General features: G+C 62.4%; 1 protein-coding gene across 3 annotated transcripts; it reads right to left on the bottom strand.

Moving 5' to 3' along the window:
- Positions 1–586: 586 nt before the first annotated feature.
- Positions 587–20,033, bottom strand: WDR5 (WD repeat domain 5). 3 transcript variants are annotated; one of them, XM_047830448.1, is made up of 14 exons: positions 19,924–20,033; positions 16,831–17,019; positions 16,128–16,236; positions 15,730–15,803; positions 15,275–15,364; positions 14,973–15,062; positions 14,714–14,797; positions 11,366–11,421; positions 7,598–7,644; positions 5,167–5,242; positions 4,382–4,415; positions 3,990–4,064; positions 3,396–3,483; positions 587–2,351 (listed from the first exon to the last, which is right to left on the bottom strand). In XM_047830448.1, the coding sequence occupies exons 2-14, from the start codon at positions 16,909–16,911 to the stop codon at positions 2,251–2,253; spliced, it is 1,005 nt and encodes a 334-aa protein (XP_047686404.1). In that variant the 5' UTR covers positions 16,912–17,019; positions 19,924–20,033; the 3' UTR covers positions 587–2,250. The 3 variants fall into 3 exon arrangements, with proteins under 3 accessions (XP_047686404.1, XP_047686405.1, XP_047686403.1); XM_047830449.1 differs by having other exon boundaries at positions 16,831–17,006; positions 19,924–20,003; XM_047830447.1 differs by lacking the exon at positions 19,924–20,033 and adding an exon at positions 19,227–19,511.
- Positions 20,034–21,136: the final 1,103 nt, after the last annotated feature.

Here is a 21,136-nt window from a genome sequence, read left to right as displayed (position 1 = left end):
CGTTCTCCACATTTACACATGCCTGAAATGATCCCCAACAAAGTCTTACTTTTAACGAACATACCAGAAGATAATCCCCCAAAGCGTTAGTGGTAGCAGCAATCCGGGTGGCTTATTTTCTTCTATTTGTTTTACACTGTCCGTAACGAGCACAAATGGTTAACTTTCTTTTTTTTTTTTTTAATTTTTTTGTAATGTTTTTATTTATTTTTGAAGGAGGAGAGCGAGAGCGAGAGAGAGAGAGAGCATGAGTGGGGGAGGAGCAGAGAGAGAGAGGGAGACAGAATTCCAAGCAGGCTCCAGGCTCCAAGCTGTCAGCACAGAGCCCGATGCGGGAGTCGAACTCACAAAGTGTGAGATCATGACCTGAACCGAAGTCCGACACTTAACCGACTGAGCCACCCGGGTGCCCCCACAAATGGTTAACTTTCACAGTAAGAAAAGGTAATTTTTAACAGCTACGAGCTTTCCTGCAGGGCACGCTGGCCTGAGCAGCAGAAGGGCCGTGTCACCCGCCCGCCCCCACCCCCGCCCCACCCCCACACAGCTGCATGGTAAAAAGGTAAAAAAGTCTTCTGGGACAAAATTACAAGACATGAAAATCTTTATTTTTAAAAGAGAGATGTATCTTTACACAAATCTACAACAGAGAATTCAAACGTAGAAAAAATAAACTATATCCAAGGGCACAGCGCTCCGCGTCCACACCCCTCTGCCCCGAGGGCCGAGCTGAGCTGTCACACCAGAACCAACGAGACAGTCCCAAGGTCTCAGGAACGTTGCCGACACGCGGCCTCCGCCTTTCCTACCAAAATACGCTGCCAAGTGGGTTTCCCCGGCCCCGGGTGCTGACCGCATTCTACTGCAGTTCACCTCTGCGCAGACAGCCCGCCCGCCGTCCGCCTCCCGGGGAGAGGACGGGGAGACACAAGGGAATCCGTTTCCAGATGCCTTTTGTTAGAATCGCCACCCCCGTCTGAGCAACCACGGCCACTGGGGGGGGCCGGGAAGCCTGTCGAGAGCAGCCCCGTTTCCCCAGCCCAGGACCCGGGGCCCCAGGAAAGGCAGGGCGGGGTGGGGGTGGGGGGGACCGCTGCACACAGGGGTCCCCGAGCCTGGCAATCCCAGCACCGCCCCCTCACCCCGCTCTCCCCCCCCACACCCCTTCAGGAAGCCGCACCACCGGAGGCTCCCGCCCCAGCACTCGGGCCGCGGGGGTGGGCGGCACCCGGCTCCCCGTGCCGTGCCAGCCCCGGGAACCCCACGAAGCCCTCGGGTCCCGAGGTCGGCAGCGGGGAGACGAAGCCCAGCCTGAGCTGAGCCTGGACCCGCGGCCTCGGGGCCTCCTACGGCCCAGCCTTCGCGCACACGGCCGCCTGCGACGTTCGGCGGGACACTTCAGGGACACCAGCTCCCTTCCAGCTAAACGGAATTCCCGGGTTTGCCCCCGGACCCCCTCACACATCCCCGGCCCACACGGGGAGGGGAGCCCTCCTCCGTGGCGCCGGGCTTCCCAGGCGGGGAGGGCGCGGGAACCCTCCACTTCCTGCCATCGGGGAGACTTTTCGTGAAAAGGCCAAGCGCAGACAGGCTTCGCGTGAGAACTCCGTCGCCACGGCTGCGCAGACTCCTACCTTTTATTACAGCTCGCGGGGGCGCGCGGGGGGCCCGCGGGGGGACACAGGGAGGTACCAGAACAACGCCACGCTGTCCGCACGGGAACCACGAACTCCCACATACAAAGGGTTTTACACGGAAAGAATCTTACGGCGTTCTGTGTTTTCCGGAAAGACCGCACACACTGGGCACGACAACAGCAGGAACCGCTGACCGCGGACCGTGTCGCTAGAGCATCTACCGAACAGACAAGGGGGGCCGCGGGGGCGGCTGCTGGCCGCACTTGCACTGGGTAATAAGATACCAGAGAAGGTACAGAACATTTACTGGAAAAAAACACAACTCATGATAAATTGAACTTCACCCTTCTGTAATAAAAAATTAAAAATTTGTGTTGACTCTGTTTGAACACAATACAGACCAGAAACTTCCCCAGACAGCGTGAGAGGGATCGGCAAGAAATGTCACCAGCAACCTGTAGAACCTTCTGGTGGTAGACACCCCCTCCGCCACGTCGTCCTCGGCGGTGGCTCCATCCAGGCCCCTCCCGACCCCCAGGCCCGGACGGAGGGGCCCCCTCCAGACACCGCGCTGCTCGCCGACCGGCCACCTTCCCGCCAGCCCCCGCGGCGCCTAGCAGTCACTCTTCCAGAGCTTAATGGTCTTGTCGTTCTCCAGCGCGGCAGAGGCGATGATGTTCTCCGTCGGGTGGCAGGCCGTGGAGATGACGACGTCTGAAACACAGACCGCCGCTGCCCTGTGCCCCCTGGTGCCGAGACCCGCTCTGCCACCCAGGGTCGCGTCCCCACCGCCCCCGGGGTCCCAGCCGCTGACTGTGCTGCCCCCGCTGGGGACACCTCGAGGGAGCACGATGGCCGGGTGGGACAGTGGAGAGGCGGCACCACGTGCTGGCGGGCCATCAGGGAGGGCTCCGTGCAGCCTGGCCCACGGCAGCGGTCCCCAGAGGGGACACAGGAGCACCTGCCTCGCTGCGTGGACGTGCCCGCTCCCAGCGCCCCCCCACCACTGCTGAGCACGGCACACTCCACCTCCACCAGGAAGCCCCCCACCTCCGTGTGCTGGCACCTGGGCTAATTCCACAACCTTCCCTCTTCCCGTGTAGCTTCAAAGGGACCTGAGTGTCCTGGCCACACCAGGAGCCAGGAACGACAGAGGCACGGGGCTGCTCCCGAGGAGCTGGCCACGAGGGCAGAGCACGCAAAGTCGTAGCTGGACTTTAGGTCTGAGCTGTGTCCCCAGTGGGTGGAGGTGACTTTAAGGGACCAGAACAGAGCACTTGTGCCAAATTTTCAAAGGATTTGACAATCACCCTCCCTCGGAGGGCAGGGCGACCAGCACGGGTGGCCCCTCACAGCCGAGAGGCGTGCGGAGCAGGCCCGCGGGGAGACAGCGGGTCGGCGCCGGGAGGAACCGGAGCCTCTAGACCACAGCAGACGTCCCTTGGCCTGCGCTAGTCTTGACGCGGGACAAAAGCACGGGCCACGTCCACACCGGAAGCCACGGAGCCCACACGGGACTTTGAGGACAGGCGCCAGGAAGACGGCCACGAAGAGAGGTTCGAGTTGAGCCTGGCCTTGGCCAGATGGAAGCTGGGACAAAGCCCCCTGCCGACCGCTCACGGACCAGTGGCGTCCCCCAGGCCACCAGAGGGCGAGGAAAAACCAGAGCAGCAGGCGGCACAGCACCACGCTCTGGTGTCCCAGAAGCCGTCCCTGCGCACACGCGGGCACGCAGCCTGCACACATCCTCGAGCTCACCTGTGTGGCCCTGTAGTTTCTGTACAATCTCCTTGGTCTGCAGGTTCCAAATGTACACCAGGTTGTCCTCGGAACCAGACACGATCCACTAGAACCGAAGACGGGTGAGAAAGACCCAGGTCAGAGCCGGCTCGCGTGGAACCCACTTCGCCCCGACGTCCACGTGCTCCGCCCCCGCCCGCACACAACCTCGAGGCCACGCTGGGCCGTCAGAGGCTCCTGAGACCTAAAGCATTTTCTCAAATCACCACCCCTCCGGGTCACACCTATCTCCGCCCAATGCCACGCCCCCCCCCCCCCAGCTCCAGTCACACACCGCCTGGGCGAGCACGAGCGGGGCCCTGGGCTGGGCGGGAGGCAGAGCGGCCAGCTGGGACCCCGAGCAGCAAAGCGCTTACGGGAACTGTCGCCCTGGGGACGCTCTGCCCCCGTGAGGCCCGGGAGCAGACGAGCAAAGCCGTCTGTCACGGAGGCACCTGCTTTGCTCCGTGGGCGCAGGAGAGCGTCTGTGGCCACGTAAGCCAAGCTGTGACAGGGTCACCTCTCAGGACAGCTGGGGAGGGTGAGAAGCTCCTTCACTGGGGGAAAACTCACCTTCCCACCAGTGACGGAGAAATTTGCAAAAATGCAGTATTTCTCATTCTTGTGGCCAGTGTAGGTCTTCAGGCACTGAGAAGGTAAGAGAGCCGGTGTGTTCACCAAGTCAACAACTCCCTGCACTCGGGACAATCCCCGCGTGAGCAGCGCAGGCGTCTCGGCCGACGAACCTTAGCTCTGAAAAGCACTCCAGAGACACGGTGCAAAGCCACGCGGCTGAAGCTTTAACTTAGACTCGCCACCTGCTAAGTCCCAAGTCTGAGACACGTGCCCCAGGCCAACCCGATGAAGGTCGCTTTCCCGAGCCCCTCTCGCCTCAGACCCTGGCTCAGCTCTGCCACCGGCCAAAGCCACAGCCCAGACCCTGCAAACCCGCCCCCAGCGCTCACCTTCCCTTTGCTGTAGTCCCAGAGCTTCAGCGTGCTGAAAGGCAGAGAGGGGGGCGGTCACCTGCATGCCCGCGGGGGCCCCCCGAGCGGGGCCAGGTCTGCTGGCACCGTGCATCCCCACGGGCTCATGTGCAGGGCAAAGCCAGGGGCCGGGCCCCTCACCCTCCGCAAGTGTGGGCGCCCAGCACAGCAGGCACACGGCCAGTGGTTTGAGGACTTCACAGTGCAAGAGCCCCGTGCATTTACGGTTCAAAGAACTACGAGGTTCTGTCACGAAACAGAGGCTGCCAGGGGCTCCCGGGGTCAGTATGTGGCTCGTTCCCACTACAAGAGGGATGTGGAGAACTCTGGTTCCAGAAACATCCAGAACCAGATTTCAGTGGCTGCAAAAAATCCCCTCCTCCCCAGGCAGGAATTCGCTCTTCCCGAGGATGCTGATGAGAAGTGCTGACCACGGGCCCTCCTGGGGACGAGGCGTGGCCCCCAGAGGGCTGCCCAAGTGCACACAAGCAGCCAGAGCCTGACGGCCCGCCCACAGGGGGCGACACCTGCTCCGGAGTTTGTGGGGTGCCGCCCAAGTGCTCACGGGCAGAGCCAGAGTCACCGGACGAACTTGGACCCCAAACCCTTCTTCAGACCGGAGACCCAGCCGCCAGCAGAGACGGGGCCCTGGGTTGAGGAACGCAAGGACCTTTACTAGATGTAGACATCTTCTATCTTTCCGAGGGTAGTTCTGGCAGGAAACGCATCCCGGGCCCACCCCACGGGGAGGTCGGAACACTTACTTGTCCAGGGTCGCAGCCAGGATGTACTTGCCGTTTGGAGAGAACTTCACAAAAGACACAGGCGGGTTGTCGTCATCTGCATGGAAAACGCAGACGCAGGCTGATGCGCGAGCGATGGGCCTGAGCCCCGAGGAGGAAAGGGGAACGGCACCCCCGTCACCACACAGGACCATCCAAGTGGGGACACGGTCACCAGTGCCCACGCCACCACCCGGAACGGGTCCCCGAGGAACCCAGGACACTCCCGTCACCCGTCCCTGTGCCGGTCACAATGGCCGGTTCTCCTCGGGTCCACGATGGGGCCCAACAACCCCTTTGCCACCAGGGCTCGAAGAGCAAAGGGCCTGTGGCAAATCCCACAAAGGGATGCCCGGCCTTCCACCCACACGGGGCTGCTAAGCAGACCCAGGGTCAACTTCCTTACGTGCAGCAAGGTCTGTAAAGGCCCCGCTGACCTGGGCAAGTGTTACCACAGAGGGGAAAGGACGCTGGTGAATCAGCTCAGGTGTTTCCTGTCGCCTAGTCGGGGCAAAAGACCTGTCAATTCTCCAAAAACCACCTTCTGGCAGGAGACCCACGTCCTTGCTTCTGTACCCAGGTCTGAAAGCTCATGCCCGGCGGCCTGGGAAGCTGGGTAAGAGCCGCCGTCAGGGGCCGCCAAGGACAAGGCCAGCACTTGCGGCCGCATGACGGCCCTGTGACCCTCGCGTCGGGAGGCGTGCGTCCCCCCTCCCAGGTGAGAGGGACGGAACCGGGGCCATGCACCCTGGTGCCGGAACGGGGGGAGTGGTGCGAGCGTTACCACCTCGAGGGACCTGGCCCCCGGGCACTGGGGGCCGCTGCTCCCTGCGACAGCTCCCAAACACTGCAAAAGCACAGAAGGAGGTGTGAGGCCACACAGGGCCGTCCTCGGTCCCAGGGGCCACAGCGGGAAGGCAGGCCCCATGATGCAGACGAGGGGTGGTCGTACCGGGCTCTCTAACCCGGAAAGCTCTAATTCCTGAGACCCGGTGTCAGGAACGGGGTGGGACAGGGCGACGCGCCGCCCCCTCCCTCGCGGTGGGTGCTGCGGAGCTCAAGGCCCGGCGCTGGCACCCGCCTGCTGCCGGTTGGCCAGCCAGGCTCTCCAGGCCTCCGTTTCCCGCCTGCCTGTCGGGTGGAGCGCCCTGAGGGTCACGTTAACAGAAGGACACTTGACACGGGCAAGTGCCAGGCAGCCTCAGAGGTGCAAACGGTGGCGCCGTCCCGCCAGGCCTCTGGGGACAGACGCCGTGGACTCAGCGTGATGTCATATCCGAGAGGTGGCCTCGTAAACCGAAAGAAACGGCAGAACGGTTCCCACCCCGAAATTCCCACGGTGAAGTCCTGACCCTTGCAGGTCAGCCGATGGGGCCCTGTGTGCAGACCGGGCCTTGCCAAGGGGGGACGAAGCTAAAGGGAGGCTGGTGCGGGGGACCCTGAGCCAGTCGGACTAGCATCCGGACGACAGAAGAGGACCAGACACAGGGACGCACACGGAGGAAGGGCCCCGTGAAGACACAGCAGGAAGGTCGAGGAGAGGCCGCGGGAGACACCAGGCCTGCTGGCGCCCAGATCTCGGATTCTAGCACCGGGACGCAGGGAGGAGTTTCTGCTAAGCCGCCCAGCCCGGGGTGCTGTGCTACGCTGGCCGGGGCTGGCGCGTCATCAGGCCACGTGCGTTCCCGTGACAGCCCAGGGAAGGGTGCCAAGCTGAGGACACGGCACCCCCCGGGTGGGCGGTGGGCCGGTCCCCTCCCCCGGGGCCCCCCAAGCCCCCCCGCAGCACAGAACTCGGTAGTACCTGCTCTACCTCACGCTTGAACCTGGAGCCGCGGGGACCCTCCGGGCTGACCCCAGGCGACCTACCGCCTCAGGACCCTCCCAGGACGCCCTCCCCATCACCTTCGGAGGTCTGGGGCCCTGCAGGGGCCCAGCACCCACCCTCCAGCCACACATACACCCTGCCTGGTGGCACCACCTGTCTTCCCGGTCTGCTACTCCCCCGGCCGCCAGTGGACGGGGCACATTTCAGGGCTGGGGCTCAGTCTCGTGCGCTCAAGGAATGACCGAGGACAAACCCCCACGCGGGGTCTGCCGAGCGAAGGCGGAGGCTCCAAGGGGCTCCGAGGGCCTTCAGAGGACACGGCACGGGGCCCAGCCTGGAGAGGGGACTTCGCGGGGCCAGAGGCCATCCAGAAGGAGCTGGCAGGAGCCGGAATCCATCCACAGAGGAGGACCCCTCCCAGAGGGAGCAGATCCAGGACAGAGGAGAGAGAGGGCCTCCCGAAAACCACACAAGACAGAGGACAGAGGACAGATAACGGAGAACGGCGCAGGCGCCCTCCGCGGCTGGCCGGGCGACCACCACTCGGGGGACACCCAGCCTGGACGCAACGCCAACAGCACTCACCGATCAGGGTCTTCAGGCACTGGCCCGAGGCGGTGTCCCAGATCCGGCTGCAACACAGAAACGGCAGCAAGTCTGTACAAACACATCACAAGCAGCCCGACGCGCTCTGGGTCCTGAGCAAACGTAGGTCTGGGGACGGACACCACGGGTCGCAGTTCGGTTTGCCTAACTCTTCTGCGCCATCGTCCCTCACCCTGGGGCCACCACGGGCGCCCCGGAACAGGCGTGTGCACTTGCTCTGCCACCGGCAGCCGGGTCGCCAGCACGTGAGGGACACGGGGAGCAGAGGCGGCGGCACAGGGTGCCAGGAGCCTGACCCGTTTTCTGGCACCAACGTCCCAAGTCGCCCAGGAGAGGGCTTGGTCTTCACAGAAAAAGACTAGCGCAGGGGATTCTCTGAACGCCCTCTAGTTCAGAAGGGCGCGCAGAGAGCCGCTACCCCAGAATGGACGAGCCAGCTCTAGCAAGCATGTTATTTCCGCCCACACCGGCACCCCACCTTCAGCGGCAGGTGCCCGTGTATCAGCGCCTGCCCCTCCAGGGCACGGATGCCCAGCAGTGAGGCCACCGGCTCACAGGGGACACGTTACTTTGCCAAGTCCTCTCCCACCTTCCCGCCCCTGCCGATGTGCCCTCCTGTCCGGGACGGCACCCCGCATCACTGGCTGCCGAGAACTGGGGGGGGGGGAGGGGGGGGGCAGTGGGTGGCGGCAAGTTGGCTCCCGCGACCCGCTCTGCTTGTCCCATCAGGTCCCTCCTCTGGGCGGGACGCCCCGCACTGGGCTCTGCGGGTCCCAGCTGCCACCTCCCCACCTACGCTGGGGGACGACCATCGAGTGTTCGGTCTGACTCTGCTCCCCAACCGCCGAGCGGGGGTGGCGGGGTCCCGGGTCAAGGCAGCCGTGAGGGCCACGGTCAGTACCGGTCAAGTGCCAGGTCAGTGGCCCCTAAATTTTGAAAACAAGTAGATCATCCACCGAGAGCTGAGCCTCCATCCGCCTCTCCCACGGCTACTTTTCCTTTCCCGGCCGCTCACCAGGAACCCCAAACACGGAGCGAGAGGCGAACGGGCCAGTTCTGCGGCTGATTTTCCTAGAGACGGTTTCGGTGCGTTGCCACTTCTCGTAAATATCGTAAAGTTTCCAGTAAGAGGGTGCCACACAGGCCTCCTTGCTAGAGTCGTACCCGGGGATGGTTGCCAGATCCTAGCAGGGGCCCGCCTGGCCTCCAGCAGTAACAAGCCACGGAGGTTGCCTCCACTTTGTGGAGACGTTAAGCAGGTTACGGACTTTTCTGGCGCCAATCACGTTACTACAACCTCTCACTGTCCAATAAACCCACGTGGTTGTGGGTCACTACCTTCCGACGGGCTGCTGGACTCAGCTTGCGGTTTCTTTGGAATTCTGACATCAATATTCTGCCGCGAAGCATCCTCCGTGGATTTCTCTCTGGACTAGCTACGCGGCCTGGAGAGGAGGGGCAGGCCGGACCCACCACATGCATCACATCGGGGGCCCCCGTCCTGCTCTCTGTGGTCCCAACATGCTCACGGCCTCGGAGGTCGGCCGACTGCACGGGAGTCCCCGGCCCCAGACCATGTGTAGGCCTTCCCTGGCCAGCTCGGAACTCGGAGCCACCCAAACGCGCGGCTCAGGGCGGACGCGCGGTCTCCTCCTCCTGTCCCCCAGACCCGCCACGTCTGCGCCCCGCGTTGTTTTCACCCCACTTATTCACCATTTCCTCACGGGAGCTTCTAGGGGTGAACACCTACGTCTTCGTTTTTTCCACCGCTTTTCCCCTTTCTCCGTCTGTGTACAAATTTCTTCTTCCTTTTTTGGGGGGGCGCGGGGGGTGGGCGTAGCCTCTTCTAATTTCTTCAGGAAGCTCTCAGAGCCAGTCTGCAGGTGGCCCGGAGACTGTCCCGAGCTCACAGGACACGACGCGTGCCGCACTCGCAAACACACAGCCGCAGCGTCGCTCACACCCGCCAGGCCACACACGTTCTTCCAAAGAGCGACACGGCCCGTCGGGTGGTCGCCGCGGCCCGAGGCCCCGCGTGCACTGTGAGCACAGGCCTCTCCCTTCGGCGGCGCCTGGCTCACTCCACGCCTCCCTCTTCCTGGGTGATGTTCTTTCGTCCCACCGACACAGATGTCGCTCTACTTTGTGCCTGCCGACGCTGTCCGCCCGCCCGTTTCAAACCCGCTCTTACCATTCTGTTCTAATGAAACGGGGGGAGGCGGGGGGAGGGGGCGCCTGGACGCCTCAGTCGGTCGGTGTCCGACTCTTCATATCGGCTCAGGTCATGATCTCACGGTTTGTGAGTTCAAACCCTGGGCCGGCTCTGTGTCGCCAGGGCAGAGCCGGGCCCGGGATCCTCTCTCTCCCTCTCTCTGCCCCTCCTCTACTCTGTCTCTCTAAATAAACTTAAAGGAGGGGTGCCTGCGTGGCTCAGTCGGTGAAGCGTCCGACTTCGGCTCAGGTCATGATCTCACACTTCTTGGGTTTGAGCCCCGTGTCGGGCTCTGTGCTGACAGCTCGGAGCCTGGAGCCTGGTTCAGATTGTGTCTCCCTCTCTCTCTGACCCTCCCCCGTTCATGCTCTGTCTCTCTCTGTCTCAAAAATAAACGTTAAAAAAAAAAAAATTAAAAAAAATAAGTAAAATAAACAAACTTAAAGGAAAAAAGAAGGTACAACGTCTTTAAAAAAGAGAGAGAACGAGAGACGAAAGGCTTTCTCCCACGAGCCCGGCGGCCTGCACGCGGGCGACGGCAGCACACGTTTCAGCTCTCCCGCGGCACTTCTCCGCGTATCACTCACGTGCCCCCGTTTCCTCGTTTGTTTCCTTTGTACCGAACACAGACCAACTCCCGGTCGCGCTCTCTCCGCCTTGTCATCGGGAGGCTCTTGAGCGATCGTGCCACCAGCGGCCGCTGCCTCCCCGCCCCTCCCGGTGACCGGGCCTGACGAGCCAGGACGCGGTCCCCGCAGACCCAGCCTGACGCTCCCCAGCCTCGTGCCCCCATCACGGAGTCTGCCGAGTTAAACGGACAACGCCGACTTCCACCTCTTCCTCACACCTCCGGAAGAATCCTCAACACTCAGGTTACAGGTCCCAAGCTCTACGAGCGTCCTTCACGCGGCCTGGAGCGGACGCTCCCCGCGAGGCCACGTCCCCTCGACCTCCTCACCTCCTCTGTGACGGGATCTCCGCTCCGCTCCGCCCACTCGGGACGGGAGTCCGGTCCTCCCAGGGTCCGCACGCCACCCGCGCCCGTGAACTCGTCAAGGGCACGCTCCGTGCCCACAAAGAGGAGTTCTGAGCAGAAGCGCGTCCCCGGGCCTCCCCGTACCGGGAGCCCTCCCCGCGGCCCTGCCGTCCATCCGGAGGCAGGGGCTGCCGTGTGTCCGTCTGCTGCAGCCCCGTGACAGCCTTAGGCTCTTCTTGGGGGACACACCCGCTTGCCTTGTTTTCGCTACTGTCCCCCCGGGGCCAAGACGGCTCCTTTAAATAAATGTTTGCTGGGGCGCCTGGGTGGCTCAGTCGGTTAAGCGTCCAGCTCTTGGTTTCGGGTCAGGTCACGATCTCATGGTTTGTGAGTTCGAGCCCGATGTCAGGCTCTGTGCTGACAGTCAGAGCCTGCTTGGGATTCTCTCTGCCCCGCACCTCTGCCCCTCCCTGCTCGCTCTCTGTCTCAAAATAAACATTTAAAAACAAAGAAACACACGTTTGCTGAGCGAATGAATGAGGGAAATTCCTGCACTTACCAGAGACCATCGTAGCTGCTTGACACGATCAAGGATCCATCCCGATTAAAATGAACCTGAGAACAGAGTGGGGGAGAAAGCACATTTACTCGTAAGTGACGAACACAGACTGCGCTCCGCTCGCGAGCGCCCTGCACGAGTGCGCGGGCATCTTGCCGAGCGCGGAGCAAACAATGGAACCCCCATTCGCCTCGAATTCTGATTTCCTGTGGACACTGACGGACACACAAGCTGCACGGACGAGGTGACTTTACCTGCGTGTCCAGCAACAGTGCCCCGGTCTCACCACGGAGGACCCAACTTTGAAAGAAATCCCGCTGGAAACCCGGGTCGAGTAGCTAAATCACTTACTGCAAAAGGTGTCCTTGAAAAGACACAAGCTCGACTGAGTGACCCGGACCCGGACCCGGAGAGAGGCCCAGCCTGTGAGAGCCGGCGTGTCCACCACTGCCGTGGGGCGGCCTGACCCGGGCGACCAGCTGAAAACCACTTGCCCTGACCTCACGTCAAAGAGAAAAGCCGGAGAGAAAAACCCACTCGCTGGGTAGGTACCACAGGAACGCCCTCCGCTGCCCGCGGCAAGGACCACGAAGCCCGGACGCCAGAGCCTCAGGACAGCGGTGACCCCGTATTTGCTGGTCCTAGGAGCTGACCGGCCTCCAGCACCCCACACCTTGTGTCACCTGAATGCCTAACTCCGCCCACCCCGGGGCAGCGACTTCACGGAAAGAAACGGCAACCTGACAAGTCCCTGTCTAAAGACTGCTTGGTACTTGTGGTTTCTTTCCTGCTTTCCTCCAGCTGAATCCTGGTGGGACTAAAGGACCCACAATGTCAGGAGTTCACACCTTTCTGAGGCGATCCCGCTTCCTGCTACCTGTGATAGGCTTTCTACATAAAACAGAGCCGCAAAAAGGGCCGTGTGCCCCCCCCACCCCGCCGTGCCATGCGGAGTGGCGCCCCCACCTGGCACCACCGCCCTGCCCGCCAGGACTCTCCTGCTCCGGGCCCGCCCCCGGTGGCCACACTCTGCCCTTGACTCACAAGATGCCAGTATCTCGGCGTCTAGTTGTGACGAACAGAACAATCTCCAGACTCTGCGGGACACCCCCTGGGGGCAAGCCCACGTGCCCCAGGAGCACCTGAGAGCTTGGGGAACAAAGTACCGACCCAGGAGCCAGGCTGACACTCTCAGCGGCTGCCGACGACCCTCGGCCTCCGCTGAGGAGCCCCGCCGCCACGCGGACACTTGGACGCTCCGGCAGCTGCAGCGGGAAAGTTAACAGGTGAAATGACCTTGGTTTTACTGAACTCAAAGTACCTGAGGTGTCACCTCAGCAAGCGCGTCCGTTCCCTTCGGTCGCACCAAATCTTCGAAGGCGGAGAGCGTAGTTCATCGCGGCGAGACCCGATCCGGGCTCGCCGCAGGACTGCCACATGCGGCGGTGGCCTCTGCGCCGGCCCGCTCGGCCCGTGAGGCCTCCAGACACCCGGGAGGCTGTTCTGCTTTCGTTCTGCTCCTACCAGGAGCTCCACGTGGCCGTAACCACCTGCTCGCGAGCCCCTCACTTTGTAACTCGCAGCAATCTAACCACGTTTGTCCCCGTCTCGGGATTCACAGAACATTCTACCGAGACCCGCCGGGCCAGACACAGACGAGCTGACACGGGTCCCCGAGAGCTGCAGCCCTGGACATCCCCGCGTCCAAACGTAAGCACCACGAAAACGCGAGAGAGGCAACAAGTCAGTACCTAACGGGGATGCCACGGCTCCTCTGAGGTGACCGTCCATCAGAGCTCTCTGCGGAGGGGACCCCCGGCAGACAGGTGAGCTCATACAGAAGCGGGGGGGGGGGGGGGGGGGGCAGGAAACAGGCTGAATGCAAGAAAAACCCAGGGCCGCTCCAGAGAGGAAGCTGATGCAGGCGTCGTCCAGTCGAGAGGGCACGGCGGCCAGACCCGAGCGGGAGGGCGTGCGGGGACAGGGAGCTGGCAGACAGGGCCGTGCCTGCAGCGTGAGGCTGCCAGCTCCCCCCACATCTGCGGGAAACCACATGTGCCTCTTTCACACGGGGTCTCGAGTTCTCCCTGCAGGAACCGTCACACAAGCGTGCGGAGCGGTTCCAACATGCCCACCGCACTGCTCGTCGAGTGCGAGTCGCAAGTGCCTGCGGGGAGTGCCCGCTGCCCACAAGGTGCCCCGGTGCCCGAGGTCCCAGGGTCCGGGCACAGACGCCACAGACGCCCGAGGAACCTTTCCAAGCGGACGGACAGCCGCAGCACGGGGCATCCTCACCACTACTTGAGGGAACGTGTTGGAAAATATGTATTTAAAAAAACCAAAACGCCACAGAGGGCAGGGAAGCCGTGAGCGGTTGGCCCTGGAGGGTGGGCGCTCCGGAGACTCTGATTTTCTAGTTGCTGCCTTTCTTTGCCTTTCTTTCTTTTCAAATGAGCACTCCTCACTTTGGTAGGAAGCAAAAACTTCACAAACCACACCGCGGTCTAAGCTATGGGTCCCACCCGCAGCCCCCGCCACCACCGAATCGCAGACAGTACTGGCCGTCGTGACGCGACAACTCATCTCCCGGTTCCTTCCCTCGGTCGCGGCCGGGCCGGTCTCAGAGTCCGCGCTCCCCGCGCTGTGAGTCCACAGAGGCGGGCGGAGCTCGGGCCTGCCCGGCCACGCGTCCGTGGCGGAACCCCTGAGCCCCAGGCGTTGGCCGGGCGTCCTCAAGGCCACCGCCGGCAGCACCCGTGTGTCTTCTACGTATCGGGGCGCTGCGAGTGGTCTCAGCTGGGCAAAACAGCCCTTCGAGGCGGAGAATGCTTTAAAAGCACTCACCTACACGGTTTCAGAAAGTGAAAAGGACCATCTGCTCAGTAAAAAGCAGCACACTGTTTACACGATTCCTTCCCCTTTCCAGAAAAAGGCAAACTTGGCCAAGAAGCAGCTCCCGGCTCTTTGCTGACAAAGAAAGGAATCGTGTGGCCGTTTTCAAGTGCCGTGGTTTGTGAGCGGGCGTGCCTTTGACTCTGCACGTTCCCCTGCCCCGCGGCACACACAAGCACAGCCAGAGCGCACGCGGGGCCCCACCTCCTCCACCACCGCCCCACCGAAGCCAACTCCACTCAACACTCACTTCTCCACGGCCACGCTTCCCGGCGCACGGCCCCTCTTCGGGCCTGGCTGCCCGGTCTGGGGTTCAGTTCGGGGCTGCCTCACCCGGCCCCTCGCCTGCCTGTCCTACGGGCCCAGGACAGGGAGACCTCTCTCGGGGTCGCCGTGCCCACTCTCTGGCCATCACCCCGGTCCTGCTGCGCGGGGTCCGCACCCGGTGGGACTTACAGCTGAGACGGGGTCCGAGTGGGCAGGCAGAGTCTTCAGGCACTTTCCGGTTTTCACGTCCCATATCCTCACGCTTTCGTCAAACTGAAGACCAAAGAAGAGGTTGAAGCCGCTCCACGGGCAGGGAGCAGGTCCTCTGGACCCCGAGCCCTGCCACCACCGTCCCCTGGGCCCCCAGCACTGACGACTCGAGGCTCCACGCGGAGCCCCGGGCTACAGTCAGGCGCACCCCACCCCCACCCGGAGGCGCCACACTTACAGAGCCCGAGACGATGAGGTTGGACTGGGGGTTGAAGTTACAGCAAAAGACGTAGTTACTGTGCCCCTTCAGGGTTTTCAGACACTTTCCCTAAAAGCAAGTATTGTCGGACTAAGGCACTCCGGGTGTTTATTTCCGCACATGTCATCATCAGGCCACACCCACCAACACCTAGGCAGAGGCAGCCTGAGGGCACCCCCTTGACCAAGACGGGCTGGGTCCCAGACTCAACTCCAGCTCCCGCACGGTGCCCTTCTCCACACACACCAGCTTCCCAGGGAGGGAGGCCGAGGGCGGCTTACCGAGCTCACGTCCCATATCTTTAGGGTTTTATCATCCGAGGCGGAAACAAGGAGATTAGAATCTGAAGACCAGGCCACATCGGATATTCCCTGGGGAGCGAAAACACAGGGTCACCACCTTGACGGACAAAATACAGTTAACCAGCAAAAGTCAGAACATCCACCTAAAGATAACTAAGCGCATCACCCCAGCATCCCAACCCTCGAGCTACCACTGGCCACACGGACGCAAGGCCACACGGGGCCCACAGGACAAGCGTGTTCTCTTGCAGTCAGGCAGAGACTCGTCTGGCAAGAGTGTCTGCTCAAAACACAAGAGGCAGAGGACTATCAAAAACTTGGGGGGAAGCAGCTTCCACTTTGACCTGCCGAGCCCCGGGGACGGGCCCCACCCTCGGGACCGCTGGCCCTGTCCCAGCGGGAAGTCAGTCTCGGCATACGGGGTGCACACCTACCAGCTTGTGGCCAGATATGGTTTTCTCAAACTTTCCGTCATATGCTCCCCAAATTTTAATGAGCTTATCAGCGGCTGAAAGAAAGGAAGACAAAGGAACTGAGCGGGTCCAGTCATCCCGAGTACAGAATCTGGGCTTCCCACAAGAGCCCCGGGAAACAGCATGAACCCCTTAGGAGCCCTGCACGTGCTCCGTGCACGGGGACAGGCAGCGCTGTGGCACGGCTGCCCGTGCCCTGCCCTCTCCCCCAGGCCCCTGTCACTTCAGGGTGGCAAAGGGCTCCGGGTACGGCAGGGGCACGCGGCTTGCTGCAATGCCCAGGGGCGGCGTCCCGGCTTCCGGTCTCAGCCCAGACGGACTCCCGAGCGCCGAGGCCCCGGTGATTGATAGATACGTACACGAACTCGCCAGCCACTCGCCGTTCGGGCTGAATTTCACGGAGGACACGGCTTTCGTGTGGCCAGCCAGGGTGAATTTCAGGGCATAGTTTGGTTTAACGGGAGTGGGCTGTTGAAGAGACAGTCCTAGTCATCAAACAGTTAACCGCTGTGACCCCCTATTCTGAGCTCCACGTCCATACTCCAAGTGCCTGCTAGACTTTCTGGAGGTCACCTTTCAAACTGAACGTGTTTCAACCTGAGCTCATGACGTCCCCTCAGCCGCCCCTCACCCACCCCAAAGCGGCCGGAAGCCCCCTGCCACGGAGGCGCAGCAGGTGCAGCCTCCCCCGAGGCAAACCTCAAGGCTGCAGCCTTGCGTAAAGGCTTCTGCGTGCTGCCTGGCGTCCACAGGAGGGGTCTGCGAACCCGCCCTGGCGTCAGGACCGTGGAGCCAGGCAGGGCGCTTAGTAAGAGGCTCTGTGGGCCCTGAACGGAATCTTATGATCAGGACCGAGGATCCACGTTATTGATAAAGCCCCTTCCCAGGGGACAGGTCTGGGGATCCTCGACTCGGCAAACAAGCGCTCGATTAGGTCTATGGTCAGCGACTAAAACCCCAGGATCTAACTGAGGGGGGACAGCAGACTTTGAAGTAACATCTCCAAGGCGCGTTCCAGCCTGTGCGCCCCTGGCACTTCCCCGGGAGCCCTCAGGGACGCGCCTTGCTCTGCGTGGCCGAGGAGGAAGGGGTGGGCTGTGCTCTGGCGGCCTCCGTCTCTGGCTTCTTCTCCTCCGTTGCCATGGCTCTGAAGCCCACCGGGCAGAGAGACGCGAGCAGAGGAGTTCACGGCTCCAAGCGCAGACTCACAGTGGGAAGAGCCGCCTGCTACTCAAAACCTACAGTGGGAGACTAAGGCCCATAAACAAAGCACATTGTGAAAAGTAACTCCCAGAGAAAAGGATAAAAACCTTTTGACCATCTCACCGAGCCCTGTAGCAGACGCACAGTTCCCAAACGAGGAAGCCAGTGGTGGCCCTCGCTCTGTGCTAACACTTCTCAGAGGCTAACAAACGCTTCTCAGAGGTGGACGCCCTGCCCCAGGCCCTTTTGTGATCGCAATCCAAGGCCCCAGCTTCAAGGGTGCCCCCTACTGTTACCCGGGTCTGTAGGAATGCGGCCCAGTCCAGGCAAACAAAATGCAATTTTTTTCAAAGAGCCCTCGAAACGTTAGAAAAACAAACCCACCCAAATTACAGGAGACCGAGCTGCAGGGTGTAGAAATTTGGGAACGCTTCCAAACACTCACAAGGGCCGCAGCAGGGTTAAGTGCCGTATTTGAAAACACACAAGGGCAGCCCCCCGGGGGTCCTCGCCTCCCCGGGGGGGCTTCTGGGCCTCTGGGTGCTGGGCGCAGACTCGAAGCTTGCCTCCAGGATGCCCGCAGCGCAAAAGGCACGCTGTCCCTGGTGAGGGGACCGCAAGACCCCGCCGGGAAGCGTAAGCCAGAGCCAGCCCTGCCTGACTGCAGAGGCCCGAAGTGCACCCAGGCACGCTGCAAGCCAGCCCACGCTGCGGCTCAATTAGGTCTCAGCGTGACAATGGAACCACCCGGGCCGTACGGCAGGCGACTCGTTTGCTCCATCACGGGAACAGACCCCGTCCCCAGCCTGCATGCGTCTCACAGAAGCGCACCTGGCGATTCCAAGACCAGGGAAGACGTTACTCAAGAGGGGAGCCACCAAGACATCCTCGCAGACAAGCCTGCCCTGCCGTCCATCTAAGCATTTACGCGTCGTCGTCGTCGTCGTAAATTCTAGCACTTACAACTGAAGGCTTGCCTGACTGCTCGGCACACCAAGGCAAAATGGAAGCCACCGAGAAAGAGCACGTCTCAAAGTCTTCGTCCCAGAGGAGGGCAGAGAAATTACAAGGCAACACAGCTGAGCAGAGCACAGATGCGGCCACCAACGGTTACCTGTAGCAAGGCCTGGGGCTCACACCCAAGGATGGATGGTGCTTCGCCCAAAGCCCAAGGACCGGAGTGGGGGAGGGGCAGGTCCCACAAACGCGCTCAGGAACCGAGTGCTGGCACCAAGCTGGTGCTCAGTAAACGCTAGCTACTTGGTGATTAAATTTAGAGCAACCTGGCCGTGCCAGCTAATCCAAGTGCTGCCTTCCTTTAGGTGGGATGGACGAGTGGGGGAGGGGGGAAGCTAAGGAAGAGAGCTGCCAAGACTTTGCCCAAACCCAGCCTCTGAAGAAGGTACCAGCAAGGGCTAAAAGAGGCGTGGGGAAGAGAGAGGGCAGTGAGAACCGGCAGGGAGAAGCTAAGAAGCTTCCTCTAGGGTAAACGGGGCAGCTCGAGGAGCCCCGACCTGCTCCTTTTAACATAAAAATTGAGACCCACCAGGAGGTGGGGCGTGAGTCCAGCAAACTGCCTGCCCTCTGGGGAGGACCGGAGGATACAATACCTAATCTTACAGAAAAGGTGCCCAACCCCTCCCTGCTCTGGCCCCATCCACCGATCCCTTGGGCTAGCAAAACATTACCACGCAAAAAATCAGGGGGGCCTCTAAGAATCCGATTTCTGGACTCGACGCCCCAGGTTTCCATTTAAGACGGGGGCAGAGCCTCGCATTTTCCATAAGCCCTCAGGTGACTCCGTGGAAGCACCTGGGAGGTTGGTTAGGGACTAGCTCGTAAGGGGAGTCAGAGAAGGTGAAGGCAATCAGGCTTGCAGGGAAGGCGGCTCAGAGCCCACCTCCAGAGCACGGTGTCGCCTGCCCCCTCCCACCACCCACAGGTCTCTTACCCTGATGAGCCGGACCACCCAAGGCTGAGCCTCCCAAACTTAAGTGCCCTCCTGACCTGCTTGTGAAATGCAGATTCCTGGATTCCACCCCAGAGAAGGGACCCACAGGTGAGGTAATTTGGTGACTCACAGGTGGCCGGACCAAGAGTGGGGGAATATGATACGACTTCCCCCCCCCCCCACCTGTTCTGCAACCTGTTCGCATTCTAGCTTCCCTATCTGTCTCCTGCGGGGCCGGGCCAACCTCCCAGGCAGTGTCTAGCACGGCACCTGCCAGAGTGTCTGAAGGCCCCGGTAAACGGACCTGGGAAGGAAGGAACTGGCACGAGAAGGCTAGTAGGGAGCGTCTCTGCCATCACTCAAGATGGCTCTGGCGCACCAGAATGGAAGTGGTCCGAGGCTCTACGGCAGGAGCCGGGGTCTCTCCCCACAGCCGGGGAGCCCGGGTTCTCGGGGGGAGAGGCTGAGGGTGAGCAACAGGGGGAGGGGGCGTTTCTGCAGAAGAGGAGAGCGTCACGGGTCCGCGCGCCACGTCCAGGTACCCGTCGGTGGGTCTGGGGTCTTTCTTTGCAGCAGCGGAGAGCAGGGGAGACGCGAGCTGGTTGCAGAAATAAGTCCCAGTGCCCGGGCTGAGGGCTTGTCACCTGGCCGCTGGGGGAGGGGGCCCTGGGGAGTGGCCACTCGGGTGAGCGCCGGGGGTCCCCGGGAGGCGCAGGGGGGCCGTGAGGACACGTTTAGGGAGGGGGGGGGACGGAAGCTGAGTGCGGGAAGGGGGCCGCCCCCGGGGGACGGGGCTCGACGCGGGGGCGCAGAGCGGGCACCCGGAAGGGAGGCGGTGGGGGCGCTGGGCGCCTGCACAGAGAGGGCCCCGGCGGGGCTGGGCCAGGACCGGGGCCCGACCCGCCGGAACACGTGCGGCGGCGGGGCGACCCGGGGGCGCAGCCGGCGTCGGCCCCCGCCCGCAGCCCGAGTGCGGTCCCCTGCCCGGCGGCCCCGCTTACCTGCCGGCCGCGGCGGCGGGGCGGGCGCTCGGGGCGTCGCGTCGCCGCCGCCTGGGCGGGAGCCGGGCCGAGCTGGACGAGGCGGCGCGGGGGGGCGCCGGCGGTGCGCCTGCGCGTGCGCGAGGGGCGGGGCGGCGGCGAGGCGGGGCGAGCGCACAAAGCCGGCCTCTCTGAGGGGTACTACGGGGAGCGGCGAGGGTCAGGATACCTCGGGCAGGCCAGAGGCCTTAAAGGATCGGCTTACAGAGCGTGCCTTCGCCTCCGAAGCGGTAACCCCAAAGTTGGCCAGTGCAGGTCTTTCTACTGCAATCCAAAAACGGAAGTATGATGATACCTCCAGGAAAGTGCTAGTGTGCCCCTCGAAAGTTCACCTCCTGAGCCCGGCCTGCAGCGGCGCCCCTCCCCCTAGGAGTCGAGGGGCGGCCGTTTCTCCCGAGACCCGCATTCTGGGGTCGCCGCTCCGCTTCCCGGTCGCTCCCGCACCTGACAGCGGCAGCCAAGCGCGTGCACAGCAGCCGGCCCGGGCTGATCGCTCCACGCATGCCCGGCACCTCGGCACACAGGGACCCTTTCAGCCCCCCCTCCCCCCCCCCCGGAAGCGAGGACCCTGAGCCCACAAGGCCAGGGGTGCCGGTGCCCGCGGGAAGCCACGGTCAGGGGCGGTCCGCACCAGCAGTCCCCGCGTGCAGGCCTCTCTGCTGTCTGCAAGGTGGGGTCCCAGACAGCGTGTCACCGTCAGTTACAAACGGGGAAGGGGAACCTCGGAGGGGAGGGCTGGGGCAAACGGAGAACCTGTTGGAGCCCGTGTTCTGGTCCCAAGTCCCGTGCATTCTCACCCGCTGCCCCCCTCCCGCTACCCGCGTGAGTCTTACGGTCTTGGAGGCGGTCTTGGTCTCCCCAGCTCCGCGACCCCAACCCAGGCAGCATAACGTGCAATCTTATTTCCCAACTAAAGATGGAAACACCAAATATGTCGCAGGAACCTACGCAAACAAAAGAATAGCATTTGATATGGAAATGCCCAGGGAACCAAGTGTGTGGTTGTCACAGATACAGGAGCTTGTCTGCAGGCGCCTCCAGATGAGGACGCAGGGGCACGAAGTCTCTGTCTGGCGCTAGCGTGGCTCTGTGTGGGAAGCCTTAGCCTTCTCTGTGCCTGGGAAGCCTTAGTCACCTTGGGCCAGGTGCCATGGAGTCTTCTGGCTGTGACTAC

This window comes from Prionailurus viverrinus, chromosome D4, assembly GCF_022837055.1.
Source record: "Prionailurus viverrinus isolate Anna chromosome D4, UM_Priviv_1.0, whole genome shotgun sequence".
NCBI lineage: Eukaryota > Metazoa > Chordata > Mammalia > Carnivora > Felidae > Prionailurus > Prionailurus viverrinus.
The sequence above is the reverse complement of the archived record's forward strand: the minus strand, read 5'-3'. Positions and strand labels throughout refer to the sequence as shown.

Coding starts and splice junctions, on each gene's coding strand:
- WDR5 (XM_047830448.1), bottom strand. CDS start 16,911: ATGGCAACGGAGGAGAAGAAGCCAGAGACGGAGGCCGCCAGAGCACAG. Junction 15,365..15,729: donor CCATATCTGGCCACAAGCTG/GTAGGTGTGCAC, acceptor TTCGCTCCCCAG/GGAATATCCGATGTGGCCTG. Junction 2,352..3,395: donor GAAACTACAGGGCCACACAG/GTGAGCTCGAGG, acceptor TCTGTGTTTCAG/ACGTCGTCATCTCCACGGCC.